This window comes from Metarhizium acridum, assembly GCF_019434415.1.
Source record: "Metarhizium acridum strain ARSEF 324 chromosome Unknown scaffold_13, whole genome shotgun sequence".
NCBI lineage: Eukaryota > Fungi > Ascomycota > Sordariomycetes > Hypocreales > Clavicipitaceae > Metarhizium > Metarhizium acridum.
Window position 1 is genome coordinate 95766 of NW_027094016.1, and position 15692 is coordinate 111457.

General features: G+C 52.7%; 8 protein-coding genes across 8 annotated transcripts; 2 read left to right on the plus strand and 6 right to left on the minus strand.

The window, feature by feature from the left end:
* Nucleotides 1–971: 971 nt before the first annotated feature.
* Nucleotides 972–3506, minus strand: J3458_002663 (uncharacterized protein). The gene is made up of 4 exons (XM_066117288.1): nt 3282–3506; nt 2521–3209; nt 2315–2462; nt 972–2248 (listed from the first exon to the last, which is right to left on the minus strand). The coding sequence occupies exons 1-4, from the start codon at nt 3378–3380 to the stop codon at nt 1886–1888; spliced, it is 1299 nt and encodes a 432-aa protein (XP_065977071.1). The 5' UTR covers nt 3381–3506; the 3' UTR covers nt 972–1885.
* Nucleotides 1155–1655, plus strand: J3458_002662 (uncharacterized protein; the record flags this gene model as incomplete). Its single annotated transcript, XM_007815081.2, has 1 exon — nt 1155–1655. One exon carries the CDS (start codon nt 1155–1157, stop codon nt 1653–1655), a length of 501 nt encoding a protein of 166 aa, XP_007813272.2.
* Nucleotides 3507–3686: 180 nt separating the features above from the next.
* J3458_002664 (uncharacterized protein) lies at nt 3687–3920 on the minus strand (the record flags this gene model as incomplete). Its single annotated transcript, XM_066117289.1, has 1 exon — nt 3687–3920. The coding sequence occupies one exon, from the start codon at nt 3918–3920 to the stop codon at nt 3687–3689; it is 234 nt and encodes a 77-aa protein (XP_065977072.1).
* A 2698-nt stretch (nt 3921–6618) lies between these two features.
* On the plus strand, nt 6619–8204 carry J3458_002665 (uncharacterized protein). Its single transcript, XM_066117290.1, has 5 exons — nt 6619–6955; nt 7019–7169; nt 7239–7311; nt 7369–7499; nt 7575–8204. Exons 1-5 carry the CDS (start codon nt 6710–6712, stop codon nt 7964–7966), a joined length of 993 nt encoding a protein of 330 aa, XP_065977073.1. The 5' UTR covers nt 6619–6709; the 3' UTR covers nt 7967–8204.
* Nucleotides 8205–8760: 556 nt separating this feature from the next.
* J3458_002666 (uncharacterized protein) lies at nt 8761–9230 on the minus strand (the record flags this gene model as incomplete). The annotated part of the gene is made up of 3 exons (XM_066117291.1): nt 8761–8931; nt 8990–9100; nt 9165–9230. The coding sequence occupies 3 exons, from the start codon at nt 9228–9230 to the stop codon at nt 8761–8763; spliced, it is 348 nt and encodes a 115-aa protein (XP_065977074.1).
* A 403-nt stretch (nt 9231–9633) lies between these two features.
* Nucleotides 9634–10952, minus strand: J3458_002667 (uncharacterized protein; the record flags this gene model as incomplete). The annotated part of the gene is made up of 3 exons (XM_066117292.1): nt 9634–9765; nt 9837–10822; nt 10871–10952. The coding sequence occupies 3 exons, from the start codon at nt 10950–10952 to the stop codon at nt 9634–9636; spliced, it is 1200 nt and encodes a 399-aa protein (XP_065977075.1).
* A 436-nt stretch (nt 10953–11388) lies between these two features.
* On the minus strand, nt 11389–12456 carry J3458_002668 (uncharacterized protein; the record flags this gene model as incomplete). The annotated part of the gene is made up of 1 exon (XM_007815085.2): nt 11389–12456. One exon carries the CDS (start codon nt 12454–12456, stop codon nt 11389–11391), a length of 1068 nt encoding a protein of 355 aa, XP_007813276.2.
* A 1463-nt stretch (nt 12457–13919) lies between these two features.
* Nucleotides 13920–15293, minus strand: J3458_002669 (uncharacterized protein; the record flags this gene model as incomplete). The annotated part of the gene is made up of 1 exon (XM_007815086.2): nt 13920–15293. One exon carries the CDS (start codon nt 15291–15293, stop codon nt 13920–13922), a length of 1374 nt encoding a protein of 457 aa, XP_007813277.1.
* Between the last annotated feature and the right edge of the window lie 399 nt (nt 15294–15692).

Here is a 15692-nt window from a genome sequence, read left to right on the forward strand (position 1 = left end):
GCGTATATTTAGTATACCTGTTTCTTGCTGCCATTGCATTTAGCCTGTTGCGAGTTGCCGCCAAAGAAAACGCAACTATGTCGCTCGTCGGTGCTGCCGTCAAAAGTACACCCGTTCTTCTGCCTACGGGCCATCGATGAGAGGCTCCAAATCTGATTCTAGTACGAGTTGGCCATTATTCCCAGATTGAATGTTAATGTAGATTCACTAATACTATCAATTGAACCGTTCGGTGAATGCGAGGCCTGCACCTGGTGACAATCTTCTGGACTTGCCCACGTCCAAACTACTCTGCCGCCATCATCTCGCATTTGTCTCCTGAGTTTGGCTCGCTGTTTCTTAATGGGTTCTATATTTAGTTTAATTTCTGCCAGGGCTTGAAGATCGCCGCTTACTATAATGCTACACTAGGGAAAGGTCATTCAAAGATGTCCCTAATTAAACCTCGGTTTATTAAGATGCAAGTCTACATAAAAATCAGCCATCTACATCTGATACGTCCCGGAATTAGGCAACTCGGCTGTGTGGAAGCTTCGCGGCTAGCAAGCTGGATTCGACGCCTTCTTATAGACCTTGTTGGCTACTGTAATAGCACCGACATTTGTATACCGCAATACGATCTCCATCTGTAGGAGGTCATCCACTTTTGGCAGGTTCGTAAGAGCTACTATTAGCTAGAGACTATACAAGCACACAACACACGAAAAAGTTCCTTCCAGGGTCGCAACACCTCCCACATATTGTCTATTGCGATAACCCCCCCTCATAACGGTGCCCAACTATGATAAAAGCATACCCGACCCGGTAATTGTCGTGACGCCCGGCTACAGCGTGCTGACATGCATATATCCCATGTAGGCGTACGCCGTGCGAGGCGACGCGTCACTTTGGGCCAAGCCCAGCTATATGATTCGTCGCTTCAGCTTCACTCACCTTGTTAACCGATTCGGCCGCTCAGCTCGCCCCAATTCCGTGAGACCATGTGTTGTCGTGCCGCATCAGTCAGCTACATAAACAAGAAACAAGGCCGCTTGACAGCAAAAAAGATGGAAATCATTTTCTGACCTCTCATGCCCTGGGCTGCCTGTCCACATCTGCCAAAGAATCATCACCGCCAACTTGTACCACGTCTGCGAATATAACCAGCCGTAAACATGGGCGTTCCCTCTCCGAGCCCCCAAATGTCCAACATGTCGGCCCCTCCGCCAATGCCCATGCTCAACGCCCAGCACGAACGACTCATCCTCGAGCTGCTCCCCTTCAAAGACGCCCCCAGGTTCAAGGAGTGGCTAAATAGCGACCTGGTCCAGGGTTCGTGGGCTGAATTCTGGCGCGACCTCGTGGCAAAGACGCGCACGTCGTACCCGGAGCCCGACAAGAACAAGACGGCTGAGGCGGCCAAGAGCGCCATCAACGGACGGAGCGTCAAATTCCTCGTCTACCACCCTGACAAGACGAACTGGACCGTCGACGACCACCATGTGCGGTTTATCGTGACGGTGATTCAGGACAACATGCTCAAGAACTTGTGGTCCGACTCGGACTGGAAGAAGAGGGCCATTGAGGTGTGCAAGGCTGTTTTCGAGGTCTTGTGCTACCTGAAGGCGAGTTGTTATTCTATCGAGGCCGGGGGACCCCCCAGTTATTCGCAGTAATTGCGACACTTTTGAGCCGAGGCGTTGCTTGCTGTGTATGTACGGAGTACTCCATTGATATGAGTCTAGGAGGACCAGGGGCCCTTGTATATCTCATTTTGTCTACATGAAACTAGCTAGGGCGAAAGTTCAATTCTGTTGGACCGGACGGCGCATCCTTTTGACATTGACCTTTGCCTGAAGCCTCGTTACGCTCATGTGCCAACTCTTGCCACACGACGTGGCAAGTATCAGCGCGCCTTCATGTCATTCCGAACTTGCACTTCCCGCCAATAACTCTCCTTCTTCATTCCCCTGAACTTCTTGCCAAACCATATCATGGGTAGAAAGACGGAACAAATGGCAAGAGCGACAAATGCCACGCTGATAAAGCAGTTCTGCAGACCCAGTCCCTCCAGCCACGGCGTGATGCCGTAACCAATTGCAAAACTCATCATATTGCGGATAATAATAATGGTCGTCAGGCCATCGCCAGAGATTTCAGGGAACGAGTCTACCAGATACGCGACAGACAGGGTAACGCCCGAAGCACTTGTTGCCGAGAGGACAACCATTGCGAAGAGGAGGCCGAACCAGTGCACCTCATGAGCAGCCTACATTTATTACATGGGTTAGAAGCTGAATACGGTTGGATTTATATGGCGAGGGAGCCAACTCACGCCCACACCCCAAAGAATGAGGGAGAAGGGGGCGGCGATTGTCATGCCGGAGAACAGCCAGAGACGCTGCTCGGGCTCAAAGACGCCGTTATTGCGACGTGCGAGTTTGAGAACCACCCAGTCGGACGCTATGCCGCTGTATGCAGAACTGCTCTTTGCGCATTAGCATTGGTTTGTAGAGAGGTCCATGTTTGCACCCGACGCACCCGAGTATTACACCAATGAGGCATGCTATATAGCTCAGACCGACAATACTGGGTTGAAAGTTGTACGGCGGGCCGCCGAGAATAAGCGACGCCGTAGCGTTGAGAATGTTGAACCAGATCAGGTACGTCCCGTATGAAAAGCCGGCAAAGAATATGTTTGGCCAGGTAAGTAGTCTAAGCGATTGCCAGGCTCGCCAGTGCATAAGAAATGGGCGCGGGCTATCCTTCAACGATAGCTTCTGGAGGAAAGCCTTCTCCTTGCCTGCTAGAGAGATCTGATGTGTGGCGGGGACACTTTCAACATCAGCTGCGGGTTTACCTCCTTGAGCCTCGACAGTCGCTAGCGGAACGTCACCCGTGTTTACGACTGAACGGTCGTAGTTGGTTTCCTCCATGAACAGGAAGAGGAAAACAAACGCGGCAGCGCCAAAAATAGCCATGAAGAAAAACGGCCACTTGTAGCCCATGCCGTCGTTGATGAAGCCACAGATGACGGGAGCAAAGTAGTTGGACGAAGCCAGCACCCAAGCATACCAGCCCATATATGTGCCGCGTTGATGGGTGAAGTAAATGTCAGTGATGGATGTCTCTGGCAGGGCTTCAATTGGAGCGGCCACGAAGCCGGTCACGATATTGCGAGCAATCCACTGTCCGTTGCCACTGGCATATGGACTCCATATGGAGACGGCCTATTCGAAACTTAGAAATGAGGTTGACTGCGTTTGAATTGAATCTGAATGAGTAAATGGGGAGGTTAGTACCACAATGCCAAGCATGGATAGCAGGTAGGTCAAGCGTTTTCCATATTGTAGGGCAAATGGTTGCCAGAAGAGAAGCCCCCAGCCAAGCAGGAGGAACATGTATCCTGTACCAGCATTGAGGTCGCTGACTGTATCAAGTCAAATCCAAAAATAGGTCAGACATGTCTCTTGCAAATAAGGTTTGCCGTGTGGCATTCTCAACGTGCCTGTAAGCTGCAATGCAGGTGATAGCGGAACCAGAACCGAGTACACAACTGACAAGGCCATGCCGTTGAAGAAGACAAAGCTGTACCGTACAAGTCATGTATATTCAGCAATCAGCCTCTTTTTTAAATGGCGTTTCATCACAAAATTTGGGACTCTTGTTCAAATCTATCAAGGGCCCATTGACACAAATTGTTCCACTCACACAATTAAGCAAACAAGGTGCAGACGCTTCCGCGACGGCGACCAGTTGAGGGGATCATTGGGATCAGACGATGGCGTCGGGACGAGAATAATATCATTGCGATTGCCAGTGTGCGAAGTCGCAGCACTACGATCCAAATCAACAAGGTGAACTGTGCCCGGTACCTGTGCTGCGTCCATCTCCATGGCGCTGCTGTGAGTTCCCGGCGTTTTGGAAAGGTCAGTTGCCATAATGACTCAACCTTGACCGCGGCCAATAGCAGCAACGGCCAGAACGTGTGGCAATGGCCGTGTGTCAAGTAGATTCGGCAGCAGATACTCCGTAAACAGATGAACCCGTCGAATGTTTTGTCCAAAAGTGGTTCGGTGGCTGGACGCCGAGGCGGTGGCGTGTCCGTGGTGGTGATGAGTCTACGAGGACGAGAGTTTGAGGGTGGATTTAAAGGCTTGAGGAAAGCGACTGGAAGGCAGCTGGAAGACGGCGCGGACGAGACATTGACGGCTGATTCGGGAGACTTGAGGCATTTGAATAAGACATTTGATCAAGTGATGAATCGTACATGAGAAGCCGCCGAGCCAACAACGAAAGTGTGCAGCGTTGGTGGCAACATGCTGTCGTGTTTCCCCACCAACATTGACGGCCAACGCACGGCGCTCGCAAACGACCGACAAGATGAGATCCAAGGGCTGGGGATTGCGATGCTGCAATGGACGACCACGGCCAGAAGTACGTCGTCGTTTGATGTCGAGTGGCTTGAGCGGTTCGCACGTTGGTGAGTCGTGAGGGGGTGGAGCAGAATGCGGGAGCGCTATCCAGAAGTCCCGTCCATGTCATCTCGAATCTGATACAAGACTGGGGTCTCCGAGTGAAAGTACCAGACCCATGACATGTCGCCGGCACTGGGACGTTCCTTCCTTCCTTCCAAGTTCCTGTTCACCTTCCTTTGTGGTGGCGGATCAGCACGGGCCACCAGCCTGGAACCTGGCTGCCGGAAGCCCTTCCCTGTCGTGTGCCTTTGCCAATTTGGCCTTGGCGAGCAATGTTTCGTACATGGCAAACTCCCACGGGCAGCCACTGACCAGTTGATACTGATGAGCTTGTGGCACGGTATGTATTCTTCTTCTTCTTTCAAGCTGATATCACTGATTCTTTGTTCAGCTGTTTGCGCTACGTTTTCGTCCCAAAGGCCCGGAAAGCAAAATGACTTCACCGCCAGAGTCTAGGGCGACCACCGAGCACGACCAACCGAACATCGACCAACACCACCAACACCAAGCTGTTCCTTGCCCCTTGCCCCCTGTCCCCCCTCCTCCCATCATCCATAACCCTGGTTATGGAACGCTCTTCTGAATGGGCCTGGCGGCTCGATGCATTGGCCACTTGCCACGCAACGCAACCCGCTTCCCCATGCTTGGAGGCTGGGGGAATACGGAGTAGTAGTTGGCATACCATGACTAGGATAAATTAACAACTGGACCTGTTAAATGGCGTCCCGCAGCTCCAGAGTCTATTTCGCGCATCACGACTCCCGGGTGGCCCGGCTTGTTTAATCTTAATCGCCCTACGGAGTACACCTGAGATAACACCCGTCTATCGACCCGAAAGCCCACGTTGGCCGAATTTTGACAGTGGAGCTGCACGAGTATGGAGGGTGACATGCACATCTTGGGCTCGTATGACGCTTCAATGTGCCTTTCGGCAATTCCCCAACACCCTTTTCTGAGTTTACTTGGAACAGTAACCCGTCTTGGTTAAATGCTCGTCTCGCGCACACGTTAAACCCAACCCTGTACAAATCACGAAACAGGAGGTTGTGTTTTTGTAAACTCATGCAGAATGTTGCAAACGATTGGTTCCCGTAGAATAGGATCACTTTAGCGACACATGCGCTTCGCGGTTTATCAAATACCTGGACTTGGGTTGGCACCAATCAGTAAACCAAGAGCGAAGCGAGCCCGGAAATCACAAGCCTTGACCTCAAGGTTATCTATCATGTGTCATCAATCAGCCCAGTGTCGTGGGCCTCGTGGCTGTACGGCTGTGCGTTCACTCCTTGGAAGCCTTTTCACTAGTTCCTTCGTAGTCCAACCTTGACGCCTTGTACGTCTTCGAAGGTCCCCTTGTGCCCCGAATCCGATATCCTTCCGAGGATTGAGGCTTCCAGGCAAGTTGTGCTGATTGGCACGAGATAGGGAGGCACGTCTGAGGCTTCGGCCGGCCATTTGGATCCTGGCCCATCGTCAAAGGCGTTGCACGGATGCGTTTGGTTGTCGCTGCTCGGTGCACCAATGTCACAGTCCCGATTTTTGAACCATATTCCGAGACAACCGCATCCCAAGTCTGCTACATGCAACTAGGGCAACCCTTGCTAGAGTGCTACAAACACATTTAGCCATGCTTCAATGTACATGTTGCCTGCATCCGAGCCTGCTGTGTTGTATTGGTGTAGGCGCCAAGCTGGTTAGACCAAAAGTGTTACACGCTAGCAAATCAGGATATATCAACAAAATACCACACTGCTTTGTACCTTCGTTTTCCTCTTTGCCCTTATACCCCTCTCGTCCCCGTTTCAACCCAGGAAGAAGCACAATCGTTCTGATGTTTCAACACAGCTTTGTATATCATGACTATTCTGACCTGAAATTGAGGCCAAGGTGCGAATTCTGGCCCGACTTTGGACACTGACCAGGGCGGCGACGGCACCCGCAATGACTCAATCCATCACCTATACCGTCTACGCGGGTATCTTTGCGACATTCATTCCATCGTCAATAGTACTCGGCCTACGGTTTTACGCGAGAAAATTAAAACATGTTCCGCTATGGTGGGACGATTATTTAGCCGTGCTGGCGCTGGTACGGCCCCAAGGGGTGACGATCTGTCCGCGGCGGCGTTTTGACTGACAGGCTCTTAGGCGTCGGCACTTGCCTACGACATAGCCGCATTCTTTTGTACGATACGGCCTTTGTATTTTTTCTTTTTTTTTTCTTTTTGTTTCCCGACGGATGCTGGCTAACCAATGTTGACTACAGTGATAACAAAGGGCCTCGGCCGACATCTTGAAGACCTCTCCATATCTCCCGACGAAGCACGCTACTACCAAGCATTGGCACTTATGATTCATGAGCACACGTATACTCTGGCTATAACAGCTGCGCAGCTATCCTTGCTGGCGCTATTCTATCGAGTATTCAAATCAGTTACATGGGCAAAAATAACTATATACACCCTGGCCACGTTTGTGAGCGTTTGGTGTCTAGTGCGAGTATGACCATCTCCCAGACGCGTCATCACCGTGAAAGAAATGCGTTGACAAAGTGGCAATTAGTTGTTCATCGCCGTGTTCCAGTGTTTCCCGCCCAACTTTCTATGGGACAAGTCCATTGAGGGGAGTTGTACCATTGATCCGGCCCAGTTCTTCCTCTGGTCCGTTTCGGCACATCTTGTTATCGATGTTGCGCTGATGGTGTTGCCGGCAAGTGAGTAAATCGTCCCCTGATGACTGCCAATGGGACATGGTCTAATGTGTGTTTTTTTCTTTTCCACAGCGCAAATTAGTAGATTGTTTCTGCCCTGGCCGCAAAAATTGGCCATCGCTGCCATGTTCATGTTTGGCGTTGCGTAAGCTTCCACTACCCAATGTGCTAGGCCGATCCAGGTCGTCTAACAGTTTGGCAGTGTTGTCATTGCTGCCAGCATGACGCTGGCCGCTTCGTCAAGATACGACTCGTACGCCGACGACGTGTTGTGGAACTGCACACCCGCCTTGGTTTGGTCCGCGGTAGAGATTCACCTCAGCGTGATGGCATGTAAGTGGGACTTTTCGACGATGCAAGGGACGAATTGCCCGCAACACCAATCTGACCAAGTCTCTCTATCCCCAGGCTGCCTCCCCGTGATGAGACCAGTTATCCACGCTCTTGGAGGCTGGTGGGGACACAACTTCTCCTCTCGCAAAGAAGCCAGCGCGCCGACGTACAACACTGTCAAACTCGGCCACGTCCATCGCTCAGCGGGCGTCACATATGGGAACGAGTCGACCTGCAACTTCGCCAATGGGTCAGAAAGCAGCCAGACGGCCGGGGTGACGGATTCGGGACGAATATTCGGACAGGGAGAAGGATCCGACACCGTCATAATAAGCACGGGCAAGGACAAAGAGAAGCTGTCGTCATCCACGTCGACGGGGAGCGCGGATGGAGCGATAATGGTGCAGTACGAAATCGACTTGAGTTTCTCTAGACAAGGTTCCCATGGCCAATGGAGAGGAGAATGAAGGAACTTGACATGTGAAAAATAATAATGCAGCATTGTGCTGACATGGCAGGCAGTGAAATCGGTTGTCAGTGCCACTGACATGTGTACTGTAACAAACGAGCCATCATGACAAGGCGGCAACGCATTTGGCGACGGGTTAGCTGACGGCAAACGGACAATCCATGCGCCTCGCCACCTTGGCCATTCCATTTCATACTTGTCGTGTCAATTTTCACAAAACTGAGTCGCTTCAGCAAGGAGGCATCTCCGACTTGGCCACACCTGCCAACACGGCAACAAATTTACAATTGGGCGGGTATACCAAACCTAAGACACATAGTGGAAAAAAATACCATGGCATCTCATTCCCATCCATGCGAAATCCGCCTTACAGATAGATTCGGGACCTGTTGAACGTCCCAACCGGCGCGACATGCCACGACTAATGCTGGCTGCTTTGCGGTTGAGAACATTGCCGTCAGTTGTATATGGACAGGTTTTTCGGAAGGATGGCACTTGTGTCTGAAATCTGCAAGCATTTCGGAGCTGGACAGCGAAAACGAGGATCCAAATGTACTTGATGCGTAGACGGAGACGAAAGGATACGTAAATAGTTGCAAGTCGGTCTGTCCCAGCAGGTCGCAAGCAATGAAATAAGGAAAGCAAAGCCCCATGACACGGCTCCGTTAAATTTGCCGTTTGTGTAGCTTTTTTCTTTATTCTCTTTGTTTCTTTTTTTTTGCTATCAACATGTCCCATTTGTAGGGAGCCGAACCCTCTGATACCACCAGTTACAATCCTTGGCCACCAACCTCACTCGAGAGACCCAGGAACAAAGTCGACAACCATGGCCTTGGAAACAATAGCATCCGACGAAGTGATCCACTTTCCAATAAAGCCGTGATGGGCCTTGTCCTCTTTGACGTAAAAGTCCCTATCGGCCACCGAGTTGAACTCGACTACGAAGACGTGGGTGAAGCCGTTCTGTGCTCGTTAGTGTCTAGGCGCCTGCCAAGGGAGATTTCGACTCGTTGCCGCGCACATTGAGGCCCTCAATGGACATGTCCTTGCCGCCTTTGGAGTTGGCAATATACGGCTTCCCCGTGGAGGCGAGGACGCACTGGTCCTTTAAGCCGAGCATCTCATCGCAGCACTGGGCGGGCGCATTAGTGAAGGCGGGAAAATGGGGAAAATGAGGGTGGGCGCGCGGAATTCACCTGCTTGACGGACTGGGCGCTGGCGTCGGGCTTGAACTGGAATATGACTACGTGGTTGACGACCATTGTGAGCTTGTGGTGCTAATGGAAGGGACGTGTTGTTTTTAGTTTTAGGTGGGCGAGTGCATGGAGAGTGAATGAAGCAAAAAGGTCGAGGGGAGGATGAACCTCGATGAAGTTATGAACCCCGCCGCAGGTCGGCGCGGGGCAACTGTCTGGTCTTGCGAACAAATACCTCGAGCAGTCGCAGTCGAATGCATTGGCGCCTGACATGTATGCATGTTTTCTCTGGATGGATTCACCATGCGACGTCGGCCGTCTTTGGCCTGTGGGTGTTTTTTGATGCCATTTCATTCTTTGTTTTGCAACGCCAGAATGCTTACGTGCTCACGTGTTGGCCAGGGGCGCCACACATTGATACCATGTCGGGATCTCAACTTTGCAACCGACGCCTATGCTTGGGCTGGGTTCAGCCTCGCGTCTTGTTCTTCCGGTAAGCCACCTTTTGGAATTCTCGAATGGCATCCGTCGCGCCGGCATCACCGGGCGGGAGCAGCTGGGTCACAAACAATCCACAGAGCCCATTCCTTCGGTCGACAAACTGCGTGCCCCCAAAAAATTGCAAAATGTTAGACTGTCGTGCTCCGTATTGTCTTCGAGGTCATGACGTACCCAGAACACATTTGGTGCGCCGCTCCATATGAGCGTGTCGGCGCCCCGGGTGTACGGAGCACCGGGGCCGGCCTTCTCGATCAACAAGCCTCCCAGCCCCCAGTTGTATTCCTCGCCGCTGTAGTAGTCGCCGACGGCCCACGGCGAGCCCTCGAGCGACTGCTTCAATGCCGCTTTGCTGGGCTGCGACAGCTGGCCCTGGAACATCATGTCCGCCGTCTCGGGCCGCAGCAGTCGCCCGTCGTTGGCGAGGAGCGAGTGCAGGAGCTTCAGGACGTCGTCTGCCTTGCCGTAGCCCCCTTGCCCGCCGAAGCATTCTTGCACTCCGGCATTCAGATCCAGCCCGCCCGGCATTTCCTCGAGCTCCTCCGGCCCCTGGCCTCTGGACACCATCGCCGCGAGGCTATTGCCCGTGGACTCCTTGCCGGGGAAAAAGGTAAATGTGGATGAGGCCCCCAGAGGTTTCCAGATGTGCTGGTTGAAATACTCTTGTAGCGACTGGCCGCTCAGCTTCTCGACCAGTCGGCCGGCCCAGTCGATTCCGGCGCCGTACGCCCATCCTTGGCCGGGCTGATAGAGCAGCGGGACGCCGAAGCGAGACTCGATTGTAGGGCCGTGGTTTGGCACAGTGCCGTGGTAATGATGGTACTTGCGCAGCTTCTCGCCCGAGTCCAGAAAGCTGTATCCGACGCCCGACGAGTGCGTGAGCAGGTGCCGGAGGGTGATGGGACTCTTGCGCTCTTCCAGTACGGGCTGTCCCTGGTCGTCGAACCCGGACACGATCTTCTGCCGACACAGAACTGGGAGCAATTCGCCGACATCGTCGTCCAATTGGATGCGACCCCGCTCCACTAGCTGGAGGGCGGCTACCGTCGTGGCCAGCTTTGTGACGGAAGCCAGAGTGAAGATGGTGTTGGCGTCGATGGGATCCGAATCCGCGGCTGAAATGGATTTTGGGCCCAGATAGGTTGAAAGCACGTCCGAGTCTGTTCTTGTCAGCTATAGCCATGTGGAACGTGTCGGGAATCTCCTACTATCGAGACGTCTGGCCAGAAGCGCCACGCAAGGGAGGATGCCGTCGCTGATTGCGGACTGGAAGGTTTGAGTGTAGTCCATGTTTCCGGGTTATATGAGTAGGTCGAGTAGGCAGATGGTAAGTTCAAATGTGTATGAGCTCAAGCAGGCTTTCATATTCGGAGCCGCACATGTCAGACTTGCTTCTTGATGCAGGTATACCCGGCCCACACCAGCCAGGCCATTTGTAATACGGCGTCGGGCACGACGCAAGAGGGGTTTCGGAAGCGGAGAGGTGTAGCCGATCGGGATCTGACGCTGCTTGGCATCATGTTACTCCGTGAGTCAACATGGTGGATTCCCGAAGGCGATGCCTGCCTTTTCAACTCTGCATTGTTGGATTTGTGAGCGGGTACAAAGCACCGTCATGGATATGGACGGAGGTTTGTACACACACCTTTACAATCACAGGTGAACCTGTGCGTACTATTTATTCCCTTTCCACAAACAGACGCAGCGAGGTGTAAACACTCATGGCTCACCATGACACTGGAATAAACGTCCCTGGAAGCCCTAGCCTCACGTCTCTCACTGTTCTCGCCATCATTGCTACTTTCCCGTCCTCGACAAACTCGCCCGCAACCACCTTGATCCGATCATCATGGCATATGAAGACACCGTCGCATTCGCATCCCGGTGGCCTGTCGTGCAGAGAATTTGTTTTCCCGGGCCCCTCCTCTACTGCTGTGAGGCCGGCGGCTACGACGGAGGCTATCTTGGTATCACAAATGCCCTCTTTGATGGACCAATTTTGGAGAAGATGGAGAGCCCTGTGGCGGGTGGCATGGTGTCGACAGTACCTGGCGACGGTGAACACGGCATCCATTCCCGACGAGGAGAATGCAAAGACGCGAGTCGCCAGCATCCCGCGTGTACGCTGGTTTGACGGCTCATCCTGGCCTGATATCTGACAGACGCGCTCAGCCAAGTGGACAATTCTAGCAAACTCGGCCTGGAATGCGTCCCAGTGCATCTCAGACTCTGGATCCCTGTTGAGGTCGATATAAAACGACAAATAGCGTGCCTCCAAGATCAAAATTCCCTCGAAATCGTTTGCGGAGAGAGCCTCTGAGGTTTGAAGATGGGTAAACTTTGCAGCCCAAGCAGCGAGAGCTTGTTGGTAGGCGTGACGAAGCTCCTTTGCCGGACCGGGCTGCCCCTCGTGGAGAGTCAGCTGTCCCCTGTGCCGAAGTTCCATGAAGCCGTTGCATATAGGTTCGAATTCGAGGTAAGCCTGGACTGGTGAAGTATACGGCTCCGGGGAAAGCTCTGCCAGCGCCGCCCCGGCAATGTCCCAGTCCTCCCACGGTGCGTTTCGCAGGTCAATCGTCTGTGTGCAGAGCCGGCTTAACAAGGCAACAAAGGCCCTGACATCAATGAGACCGTTGGCCCGCATGCCCCGGCTCGCATTCTTCCACTGATGGAACAGTTTCTGCCCGTTGCGCAAATGGACCAGCGCCGTGGTCAAGTTCCCTTGCAGGCAGCATATGGCTGTGAAGATCAAGCAGGATGTCAGGAGGATTTCGCAGCTAGTTTGGTTGGCCATCTCCTCCTCGGACGAGACGACTTCCGATGGCGACACGGCAAAGCCCGGCTGGCTGGCGAGTGCCAATGCGTTGCCATTTCGTTTGGGACGCAGTGCTGGCCTTTGGAAAGGCTCATTGCCCGTGCGACCGTAGCCATGCCCTTGGCACTGACGGCTTGTTGAGCGACATCACTTGCATTCTGGCTTTGCCTCGTCGCACTTGACGCGACGAAGGCTGTCGCGGGTTAGCTGACGTCTCAACAACGACAATGCGCAGTCGGCCTGCGGGAGTGGATTCAACCGACCGACAAGTCACGCACCCCGTCCTTACTTTGGGGGCCCATTTCCTTTGTCGAGGCGCCAAACGTACGGGAAGTGAGGTTGATGGCTCGTCGCCGCTGTTTGGATGAATTGTGGCGCGAGACCCGGCTGACACCTGCGGTGAGCGTGTCATGGACAGAAATGGATAATGAAATCGGCAGCCGGACCTGAGAATCAATGGCGCCAGATTATCAAGCGGTGTTTGTTTGCGGTTTAAGCCGCATGTTGGTTGGAGTTGTGAGGATGCATGTATGGGTTCACGGCTGACATGATGAATTGCACGTGATGCTTCGGCATCTTATATCAGCATCCATCACTTTGATGTCTCGTTATGCATTTCCATTTCGAAACATTGGGAGCCACTCATTACACGATATTTTTACCATAGACGGCTTTGGGACCATGCTTGTGGAACTAAAGATGCAGTAGTCGAGAAAATAGAGATACGAATTCGCGGTGGCTCCATCGTTGGATATCTGGATGAATTATTTATTTATTACTTTTAGTCTTGAGATTCTATACTTGGCATGTTAATATACTGGACTTCCATACAGACTCGACAAGTTTGAAAGGGAGCCAATGTGCCCCAGAGACTATCATGTCCCAACCGGTTAATCATTACGAGACTCTCTGCGTAACTGTTCTGAGTTCACTGCGGAAGAGAAACCATTAGGCAACGCGAAGTATCCTTGTAGCTCTTAAAATGATGGCTGTAACTCGGACGCAGGCGAGCAGTATGCAGGAGACACCACTCAGGCTCCCTTCATCGTCTTCTCAAGGTATACAATGCTAGGCTCATCATTGAAAAGCGCCGGCGACGTATAGAGTTGGAGCCAGGGGATGACAAGTTACAGCTGTTTTGCGTGTACTCCTTTCCGCTTGATTGTGCTGCCGTTCCAAAAGTCCTCGGTGTTCGCACGACTTGTTTTTCATCCCGGAAATCAAAATCCTCGTTGCCCGACTCATATAGGAGCTTTTCCATTCGGAGCTGGAAAATTTGTTCCTGTACCATCTAGAGTGTGTCCGAATGATACAACCCCGTCTCGCACGAGCATGTTGCGAGGTTGGCGGCAACCAAGCGTTTCCATGTACAACACACCATCCCCTCCTTGCACATACAGTGCCTCTTCAATACTTTGGTGGAAATCCATCGTCAGAAAACCCTAATCCCAATCGTGGGCCACTCGCCATTGGTCTTCCAGCTTCAGCTTGCCCCCTTCGATCAACGCGCAGTCTCTATGCCCCCATTTTTCTTCATATATCTGGCCACCGACGGCCGTGAGCATGTCAAATGCCTTTTGCACTCCGCGGGAGGAATAGTAGAATGGCTCGCCCTCGCCGCCCTTTTGTGACGACTGCCACGTGTTTCGTCCACGGTCGCCCTTCTTGTATTCCACCATCCTGTCCACCACTGCCTGCAACTTGCGCCAGTACTTGACATCGTCAGAATCATCCTCTTCACGAGGAGGCACGTCATCTCTCGTGTCCTTCTTGTCATCTTCTACAGCAGACGGCGGCGCTGCAGGCTTCTCTGGAGGATTCGGATCTCGATAATCTAGCTCTGCGGAAGGGTCGCGATATAGTGCCCGCAGATCTTTGAGAACAGTGTTGACGTCGCTGATTATGCCGACGTCTCTCGCGTCCAGGGTCCAGTTGTGCATGAGCAAGCGCTGATGCATGTCGCAATCGGTGATGTAGTAAGGGATGTAGGTATCCCATCCGCCGACCTCCTCATATGCCGCCCGGTTGACGAGCGTGAGGTGGTCGTAGGCGAAGAACCGCGTTCCCCAGCGATCATTTGAATGCAGCGTGGTGTTGAGCTCGGCGAGACAGTTTTCATATATGGTCTGATAGCCTACTTCACCCGCCTTGGGCTTACCATTGTGACCGCCTTCATAAGAGGAAACAATCACGTCCATGTGGGACCAGAAATAGTACGGCCATTCATACTCCTGGGAAAGATGCATGTAAAAGTTTTGCAGTTGTGCAAAGTTGAGAAGCACTGGCGTCTGTATAATGTTGACGCCTAGTTTCCGCAAGCCATCGTAGTCGAGGTAGAAGGGGTTTTGAAGCGAGAGCCTGCCCCTCGGGTTTGCCCATTGCGTGCCGGTGTTTTCTATCACGTAAATTTGCGATGCTGGCCACCCTGCTGTGATGTAGGATACGACGGCTTGCAGAAGAAGCGGCCACCCGCGCGTGAAGCCAATGAACAGTGGCGGCGCATACGGGAGTTGATACTTTTTGTGTAGATTCTTTTCGGGGACGTTCCAGTGGGGAATAGAGGGCGGCGGCGGTATCGCGAGGGATATGAAGGGGTCGACCACTGGAGGAGGAACGTATTCAGGCGCGGGCAGGTATTTTGGACCAGGCGGCTTCGCTTGTTTCGGGGCATCCTTTTTGCCCTGCTGGTATTGCTTGTACTTGTCGACTTGTTCGCGAATGACGACGTGGGATCGATCAGTGGAGAGTAGGACAACGGCAAGGGCTGCAAGGATGATGCCCGGGATTATATAGCGGCGGCCTTGTATGGCAATCATGGTGAGAATGGCGAGTTCTCGCGATGCTGTCGAAAAGAGAGTGATTGCTTTGCCAACACGATGGGAAAACTGGCCTGGAGCAGCTACTGAACGTCAGTCAGTTCTATGGGGTTGCCACATCGATCCTGGAGGTGACGGCTTCGACTATCCGCGTAAGAGATAGACGCGCATACAAAAGAGGTGGAGACTTTTCGTTTTGAAAGCGTAATATCAATCGTTTCTGGGCCAGCCGAATCCAACCGCCCGCTGCTGGGAGGACGGAAAGAAGCAAGGGGATCAAGGGATCGGGGGGATCAGGGGCAATGCGCCACCACCCAAAAAAGCAAGAATACGAAGATGTCAGAATGGGTCACTTGTTACGGGTACAAATTACGTACGCACAATCAGATAAGGGCAAAC